The 14,649-nt window shown below is 36.5% G+C and overlaps 1 protein-coding gene across 1 annotated transcript; it reads left to right on the forward strand.

Annotated features, from left to right (window-relative positions):
* The first annotated feature begins 1,215 nt into the window (after nucleotides 1–1,215).
* LOC139315080 (zona pellucida sperm-binding protein 3 receptor-like) lies at nucleotides 1,216–14,649 on the forward strand. The gene is made up of 8 exons (XM_070941107.1): nucleotides 1,216–1,294; nucleotides 3,421–3,639; nucleotides 5,081–5,177; nucleotides 6,127–6,212; nucleotides 7,583–7,780; nucleotides 12,702–12,884; nucleotides 13,001–13,069; nucleotides 14,552–14,649. Exons 1-8 carry the CDS (start codon nucleotides 1,216–1,218, stop codon nucleotides 14,647–14,649), a joined length of 1,029 nt encoding a protein of 342 aa, XP_070797208.1.

Below are 14,649 nucleotides of genomic sequence, written 5' to 3' on the forward strand. Positions count from 1 at the left end.
ATCACCAAACTAACAAATTTTGTAAGAAGCTGTGGCCTTCCTGTCTCTTATGTAACAGGAGAACAATTCAAAAAAAGAAGTGCCCAAAGTATTAAGGATATAGAAGCACAAAATGATATAGCTATCCTTAATAAGATGGGTAACTTGAAATGGCTAAGCAAATACAAACGTACTTTTCAAGTAGACAGCTATTTGAAGTTACAATTGCCAAAACATCTTAGGGAGATATTTACATGAGTGAGATTCGAACAACTTGACACAATGGTCAGATATGGGAGATTCCATTCTATACTCTACAATTAGCATCTCTGCATTTGCGGAGTGGCAGAGGTAGAAGACCTGGCTCACATCCTATTTGATTGTTGCTTGTATAAGGGGGTGAGAGACAGGTACCTTGGTCTATATACCAAACGAATGACCCATTGGGATCTCCGTATCAAAACAGCTTACCTTATGTGTAGCCAGAACCTGAAAATAACATTTAACACAGCACTTAAACAAAATGGATTGGTTGAGATCTGCATACATGGGACTGATTGGGGTAGATTGTAAGGGTGACACCAAAATATAATTTTATGTCATTTTATTCTATTTTACATATTTATGTATTAAATTATATTGTATCTTATCCTATAACTACTGTAATTTACCCTACTCTTATTTTAAATTGTTTGTATAGGATTAAGAAAAGAAAAAATAAAAATAAAAATAGACTGCAAATACCAACTGAAAGTCAAGAGACACTATGTCATCATTTATTTTACAAAAAGAAATCCAAAACAGAGAAACCATGTGTGAAAAAGTAAGAATACCCTATGATGCAATATTTGTAGAACCATATTTAGCAGCAATAACCTGAAGTAATTCTTCTCTGCATGACTTTATCAGTCTCTCATAATATTGTCGATGAGCTTTGGCCCACTCTACTTTATAACATTGCTTCAGTTCATTTAGGTTTGTGGCATTTGTTTATGCACTATTCTCTTGAAGTCTCAAAACAGCATTTCAATCAGGTTGAGGTCTGGATTTTGACTGAGCTATTGCAACACCTTGATTGCTTTCTTTTTCAGCCATTCTCTTGTAGATATTCTGGTGTGCTTGGGATTATTGTCCTGATGTGTGATCAAATGTCAGTGAAGCTCTAGCTGTCCAACAAATGGCCTCATATTTGACTCTAGAATACTTTGGTATACAGAGGATACCATGGTCGACTCAATGACTGCAAGGTGCCTAGATCCTGTGACAGCAAAACAAGCCCAAATCATCACCCCTCCACCACCATGCTTAATGGTTGGTATGAGATGTCTGTGCTAATATACTGTGTTTGGTTTTTGCCAAATGTGCCACTGTGCATTATGGCCAAACATCTCCACTTTAGTCTCATCTGTCCAAAGAATAATGTTCCAAAAGTCTTGTGATTTGTTCAGATGCAACTTTGCTCACCTAAGCCATGCCCTCATTTTCTTTTTAGAGAGAAGAGACTTTCCCCTTCCAAATAAACCAAACTTGTTCAGTCTTTTTCTAACTGTACTATCATGAACCTGAACATTTAACATATAAACTGAGGCCTATATAGTGCAAGATGTAACTCTTTTATTTCTTGTAATTTCTCTGAGCTTTGCATTGTCTGACCTTGGAGGGAAATTGCTGTGATGTTCACTCCTGGAAAATTTGCAACTGTCTTGAATGTGAATAATCTTCCTCATTGTAGAATGTAGAAAATTTGCAACTGTCTCCACTTGTGAATAATCTTCCTCATTGTAGAATGATGGGGTTTAAAGTGTTTGGAATGGCCTCACAACCCTGCCTAGATTGATGGGCAGCAACAATTACTTCTCTAAGATCATTGCTGATGTTTTTACTCTTTGGCATTTTATTAACAAATACCTCAATGCCGGAGACCAGCAAACTCCTAAAGCTTCAGATTTTATAGAAGCAATCACACTTGATCAAGGGTGCTTGATTAGAAGCACCTGATTGATAGCCTCTCTTCCTACCTATGGAAACAATAAGAGTCTACTTAATTTTTCACACATGGATTATTTTCCATTTTGGCTTTCATTTTGTAAAATAAATGATAACGTGGTGTGATACGCATGTATTGTTGATCATCTGTGGTTGTATTCACCTATTGTTAAGAACTGCTAAGGATTGGATCATTTTTGCTGTCTTGATATGTACAATTATAGAACTCAAATTTTCCTGTTCACATGACTGAACTGTGAAGAGGTAGCTCTGTAAAGAAAACTCTGGTGCTGGGAAAAGTGGAAGAAAAAAGAAGAGGATGGTCAGTAACAGGATGAGCAGACTCAGTTACAATGATGATTACAAAAATGATGATTACAAAAAGACCTTGACTATCTGTCAGAATGGTCAAACAATTGGCAACTTGTTTGGCAAATCTCAACCAACAAATGTTCTGTCCTACACATTAGCAAAAAAAATAAATAAATCAGAACACAAAATTCAAGCTGGGTGGATACAACCTCACAGACGACCCTCACTCTGTTAAGGACTTTGGAGTACTCATCTCAAATGATCTAAGTGCCAGAGCTCACTGTAACATCATTTCCAAAAAGGCATTAAAAGTTGTTAACCTAATCTTGCGTAGCTTCTTCTCCGGTAATATGAAACTGCAAACTAGGACATACAAAACTTTTGCTAGACCAATTCTTGAATACAGCTCATCTGTCTCGAACCCACACTGCATATTGGACATTATTACAATTGAATGAGTCCAGAGATATTTCATGAGAAGAGTCCTCCACTCCTCTGCTCGCAACAGAATACCTTATGCCACCAGACTTGAAATTTTGGGATTAGACAGTTTAGAACTTCACCGTCTTCAGTCCAACCTAAATTTAGTACATAAAATTATCTGCTACAATGTCTTACCTGTCAATGACTATTTCAGCTTCAATCACAACAATACACAAGCACATAATAGATACAAACTTATGGTAAACTGAGTCAAACTTGATTGCAGATTTCAGTAACAGAGTTGTTAATGCCTGGAGTACATTACCTGATTCTGTAGTTTCTTCCCCAAACCCCCAAAACTTTAACCTTAGACTGTCTACTGTCGACCTCACCCCATTCCTAAGAAGTCTTTAAGGGATGTCCATAAGTGCACCAGTGTACCTACCGTCCCTGTCTTAATGGTCCCTTTTATTCGTATCCATTTCATGTATTCATAATTATGTTTATACTTATATCTGTTATCTAATACATGCCTGATAAAATAAATAAATAAAAATGAAATAAATAAATAAATGCTGAGTGCATCATTAGAAGACCTGAAAGATCAAGTGAGGGTCTTTCACCTGGGACAGATTTTCAGGGGGAAAATCTATGGTTAAGATTTTATTTATGGTTGGGCTTTGGTACTGTAATAACCTTTATCTCTGTGGTCTACTTCAGAGCTTCCTCGTGTTTCTTTACCCACAGGTGAGTGCCCAAATCCAGTTCTACCTCCCCATTCTTCACTTAGAACAGGAGAAGTCCTACCAGATACCTTTCCAACTGGAACTGTTCTGCATTTACAGTGCATCGCAGGTCATGAAATTATACCTGGAACAATTCCTAGGATGACATGTCTTGACACTAATAAGTGGTCAGAGCTTCCTACACTTTGTCAAGGTAAATATCTTTTGTCAACAACAGTGGCTGCTATGCAGTGTTGAGTGAAATACATTCAGCTCTTCAAAATTGTCAGATTTAAAGTTGTACATTTAATTTCCAGCCTATAACTTACGGTATTTGGAATAAAACAGTAACTGAAAATTCTTCTGATTATTGGATCATGAGAATTTAACAAAGGATATTTTTACCAAGCAAAAAGTATAATGCAAAGTTTTAATAATGCAAATAAAAAATATGATTTTTTTTTGAAATTAAAAATTGCTTAGCAAAATGAACGTACAGTACAGAAGAAAAACATAAAAATTATCTTAGTAAGTTTGTAATAGAGGATGAAGTTAAAATGGCAATCAAGAAGTTAAAGCCAGAAAAAGTTCCAAGAACATCTAGAGTTGAAGAATTTTTTTCAAGAAGCCAGCTCCAGCCATTTTTTGCATAAGGAGGTCTTGGCAGTGTGAAAAGCTCTAAGTGGTGCGTGAAAGAAAGATCCCATCAGTATTGGGTTACAGCATGTCACAGACAGCCCTGCCAGGCTTTAGAACCTTTCCATGGTGCCTCCCCCTGCATGTGGCTGGGATGATGAGCCCAGCGGAGAGAATGCAGGCAAGAGCATCAGACAACTTGCTGCAGCCAACTCACCATGGGAGAACTTGCTGCAGAACAGTTCAATTCAATTTATTTAAAATAATTAAAAATTATTTTAATGTTTGCCTGTCACATTTTATTTTGTCCCTCCTTTTGCATTCTTTCTTTAATGATTCTATTCCACCATTTCTTTGATATTACTGTAACTCTTGCCCTGTGGCGAGTTGTCCTGTCATGAGTTGGCCATGGTGAGGCTATCCAGGCAGCCTGGAACAGCTGATCATTGGTATTCCGGGAACTGCTTGTGCTAAATCAGGCTGTGCTGAAGCTGACCAGGTTGTTTGCTGCAAAGAGGCAAATTGCTGGGAGGCAGAGGCCAAAGGGTGGGGGCCTTTGGCAACATTTGCTGTATAAGACACAGAGACAATTTCACCCACTTATTTGGGGGGAAGTGCGTCTTATACGCTGAAATATATGGTAATTATAATTATGTCAGTAATTATTTTTATTGTTACTATATAATTATAATTTCAAGAGATTTTAATATACACAGATAATGTTTGAAAGACTTTGACTCAGTACATCCAACTTTTTTTCCAATTCATGCAGCTGCTTCATAAACTACTTTTAATTATTTTCATATGTAAGTCCATGAACAGCCATTGAAGTGAACAGATACGTAGAGAAGCTGAGGATAGTTTACCAAGCAGCTCTGCATTGCAAAACAACTCTTGAGAGATACAACTATAATATAATATGGAGAAGTATAAAGCTAGACTAATACAATTTTCTTCAAGTGTTTATTTTGTTGTAAGTCTCACAAGGGCACATGATAACATCAGTTCCAATCTTTTAGGAAAGCGATGTCCCGTTCCAAATATAGAAAATGGCCAAATAGTAAGTTCAGTTGACCTCCGGCTTGGTGAAGAAATAACCCTTGGTTGTCATTATGGGTAAGTTAGAGATTATTTGTTGAAGCAAATTGTAAAAATATCTTTGGAGACAATAGACAAAAAATAGTGGTAATAAAATCTGAATTATGAACTATATAATTATCGACAGTATATTCCTATAAATAATTATAATATATAGTTACTTTGAAAGGTATCCAGATTTGCAGAAATCTGCAGAAATGATTTAAAGGCATCATTTATATGTAACTCAGTAAAATTCTGCCAATACATCAGTAGGTGTTTGTTAATCATCCTGGGTTTTGAGGTGACAGAATCAACTGGAAGAAACTCTGGTGCTGTCTTTATCTGCCTATTTTGTCAGCATTGCAAATTGCTATCGTGCCTTACAAATGGATATTAAATTAGGTCCAACTTGTAGGAAGTTGAACTTAATTGGCCCTGTTTATCTTAACCTACATTTCTTGCTAGCTTGATGTAATAAATTACTTTCAAACCAAGAAAGGACCAGCTACAGACCACTGGCTCTATAAAGTGAAAGGAAAAGGGTCAGGATTTGAAGTTTGGGACTGAAATAGATCACATTTCTACTGTGCTAGTATCCTCAGAAGTTATATATGTGACTTCCTAAAGTCTTTTTAACATAACTTTGTACAACAAAGTAAGTTTGCTGTATCTGTTTGGGAATGTGGAATGGAGAGAGGAGAGCAAGATTTAGACCGGCCAGAGTGATGTAGGTATAAAGCTTTGCTACAAGTTTGAAGATGAACACTTCTTATATACAGCATCTATCAAGTTCTCAGAATATACTTCTAGAAATTCTTACTAGACAAATAAATACCAAAGTATTATAATGGTTGGAGTTCTACATTTTAGTACATCATAATATAATTTGTTTGGTTTGAGTCAGCATGTTCTGTGAACCCAATCTGTTGTGGCTTATTTTAGAAATTGCAACTAAAAAAATCAATAAGACTTTTCTTCCCTTTAGGTTCAGAATAATAGGTGGCGCTACTCGTCAATGTATTTTGAAACCAGGCAAAGTTGACTGGAATAGAGAGCTTCCAGTTTGTAAACGTAAGATGATACTTTATTTTAAGCTTATTAGGTTTCTTTTGGTGCTTTTACATTTAACTTTCTAATAGCAAAAATTCAGTCTGCCTAGCATTTACTGTACTCTTTCCACCATTATCTGACTGGTATACATATCCAATGTTCCTAAACGAAGTGAAAATTATAAAATAAAAATAAAAGCAGTAACATAAAGTGAAGAAATACTGCAAAGAATGTGAATCACGTTAAGTACGCAAACACTTCACTACAAGAGAAAACAACACTGCAATATTCCAATTCCCAAGACCTTCAGGAAGAGGTTCATGGTTGGAGCTATTCTCATCTCTCAGGTGGGGGAGAATGCTGTTCCACCCAAGGGTGGCTTCAGATGTCATTGGTCAGGCAGTTATTGGAGTAGACATTCCTGAAGATACCTCGGTCATCAGCTGTTTAATGATGACAACCAGCAGTTTGAATAAACATCACCAGTGCAGTTCTCAAGGAAGTGCTGTTATATAGACAAAAGGAGACACACCCATAACTATCTGCATTTTTGCATCTTTTGACTAAATTATACATTCTCAGTGATTTTCAAAGACAGTGTGTGCTCCAATAGTTCAACCAAGAGATTTTTAAGGCATTTATGAGTATCTGTGAGAAGTGCCAAGAGAGGTTAAAACTGACAAACAATATAACACTGTGGTAAGGAATAGAATAGAATAGAATAGAATAGAATAGAATAGAATAGAATAGAATAGAATAGAATAGAATAGAATAGAACAGAACAGAACAGAACAGAACAGAACAGAACAGAACAGAACAGAACAGACAGAACAGAACAGAATTATGTGTGCATTATGCACTGACGTTTTGAAGATCTCTGGACCTGATATTGTGGAAGGAGGGCAAGTGTCTCTGGGTTGCATAGCTGTCTCCTGAAAGCAGCCATCATTTTCAGCACTTGCTTCAAAATGGCTCCTTTGTTGAAGAATGTAATTGTTGAGATCATTTTTCTCAAATGAAGTAAGAACTTTTGTTGTATTCTGTCAAGAGATGGGGTAATTACTTCCAGAGTAAGAATGTAATTTTTCTCGTTTAGACTTGCATATGGAAGAGATCCTAATGAGGAAGACCACTTTGAGAAAAAGAACTTTATCAAGAAATCTCATGCAGGAGCTGGACAGCAGATATTTATTTGTTAGGAATATTGTCCTGGGCAGTAGAAAAGTGACTGGTGTTCTGGTTGATTGTAGAAAGTATTCCAAAGATGTGCATTTACCTGATGATTGAAGTAATTAATTCAAGCAGCTAAACATCTATACCACGAGGAAATTTTCGTCCAGATGCTTTGCAATTCTAGCCCAGTTAAATCATTGTTGATTTTTTTTCTCCAGGTATTCCTTGTGCTCGTCCTCCTATAATTGCCAATGGAAGATATGATCCTAGTCCTTCAGACACATATGATGTTGGCTGGACAGTAATCTATCGGTGTGATGCTGATTACTCCCTTATTGGACAATCTGCTATTACATGTATAGTTGCAGAAAATGGTGTAGATGGAAAGTGGAATTTGCCTTCACCTGAATGCAAAAGTAATGGAATTTTATGTCGTTTTCCTTACTTTCAGACTGTAAAATTGTTTCTTCTCTTTTTTTCCCATTTGTTAAGTATTTTTTTGCTGGAATCTGGTAATCTTGTCTTCTAAGTATTGGGATGCTGTGGATTACAAAGTGGGAATTATTCAGTGGTGAAATTCAAAAAAATTTTCCCCCAGTTCTGTGGCCGTGACCAAGTGGGTGTGGCTCGGTGATCATGTGGTCGGGTAAGCGTGGCTTTGTGGTCATGTAAGCAGGTGGGCATGGCTTAGTGGTCATGTGACTGGGTGGGATTGGCTTGGTGGTCATGTGACTGGGTGGGTGGGCGTGGCCAAGTTAACGTCACTTCTTTGCCCTTATGACCTACAAAAAGAAGATATACCAATTATTTCGTGCATTTAATACTTAAATAAGAATAAATGAAGTACATAAAACAATAAAAGAGGTACACAAATACTTACATAAACATGTTAGTAGCCTTTAACTTTAAGATGTTTCCACATCGTTTTTTCATTGGCACTCTCTTCACTTCCACTTTTCTTTATTTTGATTCTCAGATCATTGGCTGTGTGATGGTGTACTCTTAACCACTTTTTCACTGCAGGAATAGGGTCCCGTTTTGGAAGAGGTAGGCCAATAACACTGATAGTCATGAGGTTGGTTAAATTAGAAATGGTTAGGTGACTTTTGCTCTCTGAACATATGATGTTCATTTTTGAAAAAACCCTTTCTGCTTCTGCAGAACTTAAAGCAATTGTTCTGACAATATCTTTATCTTTTTTAATACTGTCAGGAATTGCATAGTTCTTATAATCTTTTAACACATTCTCCACAAAATCTCTGTAGTTGTAGATGTTAATGTTGTAATTGAAAATGTCATCAAATGTGCACAGTTGTTCCTCAGCTGCTATCCATGGAACTACTACTTCTGCAATATCCCAGTACTCTGGCACCAAAAAAAAAATAGAAATTGTAGTTTATTCATGGTGTCTTGCAATTGGCTACCTGTTTTTAAATGTTCACAGTCCATTAATCTTTTCTGCAAATTTGTTATGATGCTTTCTAAAAGTCTTTCCCGATGAAGTCCAACAAATTGATGATTTTGTACAAATTTTATATTTTTGAAGGTTTCTGAAGTAATTAGTCTGTCAACTTTTCTTTCGTATGGACCCTTTCCCTTTGTAAGCAGTTCAAATGCTTTCATTGATCTTCTCACCAGTTTTTCAGTCTTTATAATGTCCATATTAGTTGCTTGCAGGGCAGTTGAAAGAAGTGAAATTTCATCCAGAATATCGATCATCAGTGCCAAATCATTTTAAATATATATATTTTCCAGACGGGCAGCCATACCTGAGTATTTTGCATTCACATGAAAATACTGATCTGGCATTGGATAAGCACGGCACACAGCTATGGTTGCCCTTAAACTACAGGTAGCCCATCTTGGTCCAATCTTTATGATGTCAATTTCAAGTTCTTCGGATATTTTGTCAAGTTCAATTAGGTTCTTATTCAATTGGTAAAAAATAGAGCATATCTTATCAATAAATATTTTTAAATGATTTACTTGCTTTACTTCCTTTAAGTTGGAGGCGATAGTTCAAACAGTGCCATATGATGATGTTTGGAAACTCTTTTGCCATTCTAGTGCTCACTCCAGATTTTCTCCCAAGCATAATGCTAGCACCATCAGAGCAAAACACTATTAGTTCTGGGTAAACCCAACCTTATGTAAATGTTCCAGAACTGAAGAACATATTGTCTTTGCATCTTGTTTCTTCAATTCAACAAGCGTGACAAAAATTGTTGGTGGGTTCTCTGAATCCTCAACTTTTACAAAAATTATCACAACTGGTTTGCAGGATACCATTGAGACTTCACCAATGATCAAGCATATTTTCAGATTTTGTTCGATAATGCTGGCAAACATTTTGGTTTTAATTTTGTTTGCAATGCACTCAAATTATTTTCACAACTGTTGGCCTTGAATGCAATCCTATTCCCAGATCTACTCCATTTTCAATTTTCAATTCTATCAATTCTTCTATGCTTGAAATTGGTCTACATTCTTTTGCCAGCCTGTAAACAGTTTTGAACATTTTACAAGTGGTGCCTAAATGTTTTTCAGACATCTTGTCAATTGCTTTTGTTATGGCATCCTTCTCCCCTTGTTTTACGTTGTCTCTACAAATGGTGTGAGCTTTTGATGTAAAATGTTCTCTCATTTTCTTCCTTAGAGACACCTGCCACACGTCTTTATTTTTCCCAGATGCCTCAATCTTCAAATGCTTCCATTCTTTGGACACATGAACACTGCTCTCTATTGCGAACTCATGTTTCGCACAGTACTTGCAACCTAGTTTCTTGTTTGAAACTTTCAGTCCTTCATACTTCTCTTGGAAGTTTCTCAGGTATTGCAAAGTCCAGCAGTCAGGAAGATTTATTTCAATTTCAGACTTCGGTGACTCAATACTTGACTTGCTGCTTTCTCCATGTTCAAGTGGTGGAAGTTGTGGTGCTTGTGGTGCTCAGGATGGTTTTGGATCTTCCAAGGTCAATTCTGATGGTTGTTCTGCCAGTTTTGGTTTCTTGGTGAAGAAACTGCCCAAACTGCTTTTTCATCCTTCCTGTTAAAGGCTACTACTGAAAAAGAAAAAGGACAAGTGTTAACGGAAGGGATCTCTATTTTCACCCAACAATATACAGTCTTTTCAGGATGTGACTAGGGTCCAACAAGCAGGAACCTCACAGTCACAGAGAACTCAAAAACCAACTATCACACTTTACACAAAAATAACACAAAAGCTACACAACTGACTCATACACAATGCAAAAGCAGCTGGACTTCACACAAAATGGTCCCTGCAACAAGCAGGAACTATCACCCTTTATAAACAAAATGTCACATGCAGCTTTCTGACAGCTGGGCCGTGTGGCGAAGGAAACTTATATAGGGCGGGGGTGGGTGGGCAGCCGGAAGTGTCAAGCGGCCGGAAGCAGCAAGTGAGCCAGAAGTAAAAAAAGCTTCTGACGATTGCACAGCACAGCTGATGGCGGAACCTTTTTTTTACTTTTTGTTAACATTTTTTACTACCTATTTACCTGAACCAGTAGTAAAAAAATGCTTAAAAAAGAAAAAAATAGTTCCGACGATCGCGCGGCACAGCTGATTGTCGCACAGCTGATCGTCGGAACTATTTTTTTACTTTTTTAAAGCCTTTTTTACTACTGGTTCAGGTGAACCAGTAGCATTTTTACTACCGGATCGGGTGAACCTGCCCAAACTGGTAGCATTTCACCCCTGGAAATTATCCATCTGAAACTAATTCTCACAGGGGAGTATTGAAAGAAATGCAAACATACTTCGAATAATTTATTCTATTACTTGTATTCTGATTTGGTAATTACCCCCTTGAGCTCGATTAGACTTATTATATTATTTATTAGGGGGATAATAAAAATAATTTAATTTTGTTTCCCTCTAATACAACAAGGTAAAATGTTGGGCAATTTCTTATAATCTAACGAGATGATTCCCCATGCCAAGAGTACCATGTGCCTTAATCATAGAAAACAAATCTTACTTCAAACACAAGTCATTTAAAAATAATCAGGTTTCATATTAATTACTTTAAAATCACTTGTTGACAACTGACCTCAATGATTTTTGGTTGCTTGTGTGTCTTGTAAAAAAATTTTTAATGACTATATCTACAGGTCTATGTTTGTGAACTGAGTTATATTTAGTGTTGGGTAGAAATCTAGAAATAGTATTATTAAAGAATGTAGCATAATTGATTAATATTTTTTCACACATAGCTTTCAGAATATTTTTCAAGAGTGAGGCAGAAAAAATAGGGTATTTATTTCAGTTTTTCATAATCATGATTTTGTAAATTAGGTACAGTACATTCTCTTACAGATTTTATAGTGCTTCTTTGATATCCCAAATATTTATTTTATAAGTTCTCAACTGATGAACGCCAACATCTTTCATAATTGCTGTACTTTTATTTATTCACTAGAAATATATTCTATTCCTGGACCTCACATATAATACACTCTCCTATTTTTCCTTTAACAGTAACAAACAGATTGTTGTGAAAGTGAGTTTCTGGCTCATAGTCATAGAGTGAGCTTCTGTAACTTAGGGTGAACTCTTGATCCTAACCTAAAACACTATACCACACTGGTTGTCAGTATTACATTTTTATAATAAAGGTGTCCCTGTGGATTTTACTCCACTAGTTGTGACCAACTTTAAGGAGCAGTTCTCATCTCTGTTTCTTAAGCCAAAGAGCCAGAATTCTTTGGAGACATTTCCACAGTCATGTAGCCAGCATGAAATCACACCACAGCACAAGGTATATGGCGAAACATGGAACGCTGCTACCTTCTCATATGCTTATGTGCAGTCTTAGTCCGTTAAAGGTCTGCAGTTCGAAACCCGAGTACTGTCACTAATCTCAGCTTCTGCCAACCGAGCAGTCTGAGAGCATGGAAATGCAAGTAGATGAACAGGTATTGGTACCACACTTTTATAATAAAAGCTATATATTTGGCTCAGTTATTTGAAGCTGCAGATAATTAGCTTGGTGACAATTTAATCTTGTTCCATGCAAATCCTGCAAGATGCAAGATGCAGCCATAGTAGGTAGCTACTCTTTTTGGCCAAAGCTAAGCAAATAATGGTTTCCAAGCTTAAGATTCCTAATTGTGGCAGCAAGCCATAATTACATCACATGGTGATGTCACAACATACATACAGGACACCATTATGTACTTATTTCCCACTCTGTGACAAAAATATATAACTCACAGCATTTGTGTAATAGTAACATCATGCATAGTTTTTCATTTGCCCCTCATTAAGGCAGTTGGGTATTTGATGCAAACTAAATGCTGATTTCTTTTCCAGATGTCAAGTGCCGTAGACCAATCATCCCAAATGGAAAAGTGGCAAGTGTTTTTCAAGCTACATATACGTATCAGAATAAATTACTTATTGAATGCGATCCTGGCTACACTTTCGTAGAGTCTTCTTTAATTGAATGTGATGCTGATAGTCAGTGGAAACCGTCTGGTCCATGGTGTGATAAGAGTAAGTAATTTTTCTTAAATCTTTGTTGAACATCAGAGTTGAACATTTGAAAGTTGCACATCCTGCGTCTGGACAAGCTATATAAACATTTTTCCCTCTCTTTTTGGCTGGTGTAGTCATGATCTCAGTCACAGACCCGACATCTGCTCTTCCCCCTAACACTCCAGAAGAAGATAAGAGTGAAGGTGAGTCATCACATGATTGGACTGCTAATTTGCATTAGTGTAGAATGGCACTAGATTGGCTAGAAAATTTACAGTCATGTTACAAAGAAAGTACACCTGCTTTGAGTTCTATGGCTTTACATATCAGGACATAGTAAAAATCATCTGATCCTTAGCAGAACTTAAAATCAGGTAAATACAACCTCAGATGAACAACAACACATGATATATTACACCATATCATCATTTGTTCCAAAGGTCCTTTTTAAAAGGCAACTGGACTATCTTGGTTTTTTTCTTGAAAACATTCTGCTTCTCATCCAAGAAGCTTCTTCAGTTCCAAAACCAAAAAAGAAAATGAAGAAAAACAAGAAAGTCCTTTGGAAAAGCACCTTTGGAACAACCATGATCTGGATGATTGAGAATCTCCATAGACATGTCATCAATTATTTTACAGGAACAAAGCCAAAACGGAGAAGCCATGTGTGATGGCATATGATTCAATAACTTGGAGATCCACTTTTAGCAGTAATAACATGCAGTAATTGTTTTCTATGTGACTTTATCAGTCTCTCACATCATTGTGGAGGAATTTTGGCCCACTCTTCTTTACAATATTGCTTCAGTTCATTGAGTTTTGTGGACTTTTGTTTATGCACAATTCTTTTGAGGCCCTGCCCTAGCATTTCAAATAGGTTGAGGTTTGGACTGACTGGCTCATTGCAAAACTTGATTCTTTTCTTTTTCGACCATTCTGTTATAAATTTGCTGATGTGCTTGGGATCAGCAACAATTGCTTTTCTAAGATCATTGCTAATGCCTTTACTCTTTGGCATTGTGTTAACACGCATCTCAATCCTAGAGACACAGCAAACTTGTGATTAATCTTCCTCACTGTAGAATGATGAACTTTAAAGTGTTTGGAAATGGCCTTATAACCCTTCCTAGATTGATGGGCAGCAACAATTACTTCTCTAAGATCATTGCTGATGTTTTTACTCTTTGGCATTCTATTAAAAATACCTCAATGCTGGAGACCAGCAAACTCCTAAAGCTTCAGCTTTTATAGAGGTAGTCACACTTGCTGATGATCAATTGATCAAGGGCGCTTGATTAGTAGCACCTGGTTACTACTTAGCCTCTTCTCTACATATCGAAGCAGTAAGGATATACTTTGTATATAAGATCCTGCTTCTTAAACCCAAATTTTAAGAATGTTTCTCAAGTACAAGAAGAGTGGAAATTGGAGAAAGGCTAATATAAATCTTTCATTTGGCAATGAAAGAAAAATAAATTTTATGTACATCCAAGATTCAGGCTCTCGCTAATTTGGGAATATGACATTCATGATCTTATGTGGAATAAAAGACATTTCATTTGTTTGTTTGTTTCTGATTTCAATCTATATGGCTCCCCCAATTCAAAATGTCCAGTGTTTATTTAGAGATGTTCCCTCTATTGTTCTTTCAAGTGATCAAATATTATTTCCTTTTTTAAAAATAGACAAGTCCCTTGAAGATCGGTTGGATATAATTGAAAAAAAACTGGATCGAATTCTGCATATCCTGCAACTAACCGGACAGAGAAAAACAATTTGTTAA

This window comes from Pituophis catenifer, unplaced genomic scaffold (assembly GCF_029215685.1).
Source record: "Pituophis catenifer annectens isolate HBS135680 unplaced genomic scaffold, rPitCat1.0.hap2 SCAF_3, whole genome shotgun sequence".
NCBI lineage: Eukaryota > Metazoa > Chordata > Lepidosauria > Squamata > Colubridae > Pituophis > Pituophis catenifer.

What these genes read in the sequence shown, in the direction of transcription:
- LOC139315080 (XM_070941107.1), top strand. Translation starts at nt 1,216, where the DNA reads ATGACTGCAAGGTGCCTAGATCCTGTGACAGCAAAACAAGCCCAAATC. An exon ending in ACCACCATGCTTAATGGTTG is followed by an intron (nt 1,295 to 3,420) that starts GTATGAGATGTC and finishes GGTCTACTTCAG; the next exon opens with AGCTTCCTCGTGTTTCTTTA. An exon ending in ACCCTTGGTTGTCATTATGG is followed by an intron (nt 5,178 to 6,126) that starts GTAAGTTAGAGA and finishes TCTTCCCTTTAG; the next exon opens with GTTCAGAATAATAGGTGGCG.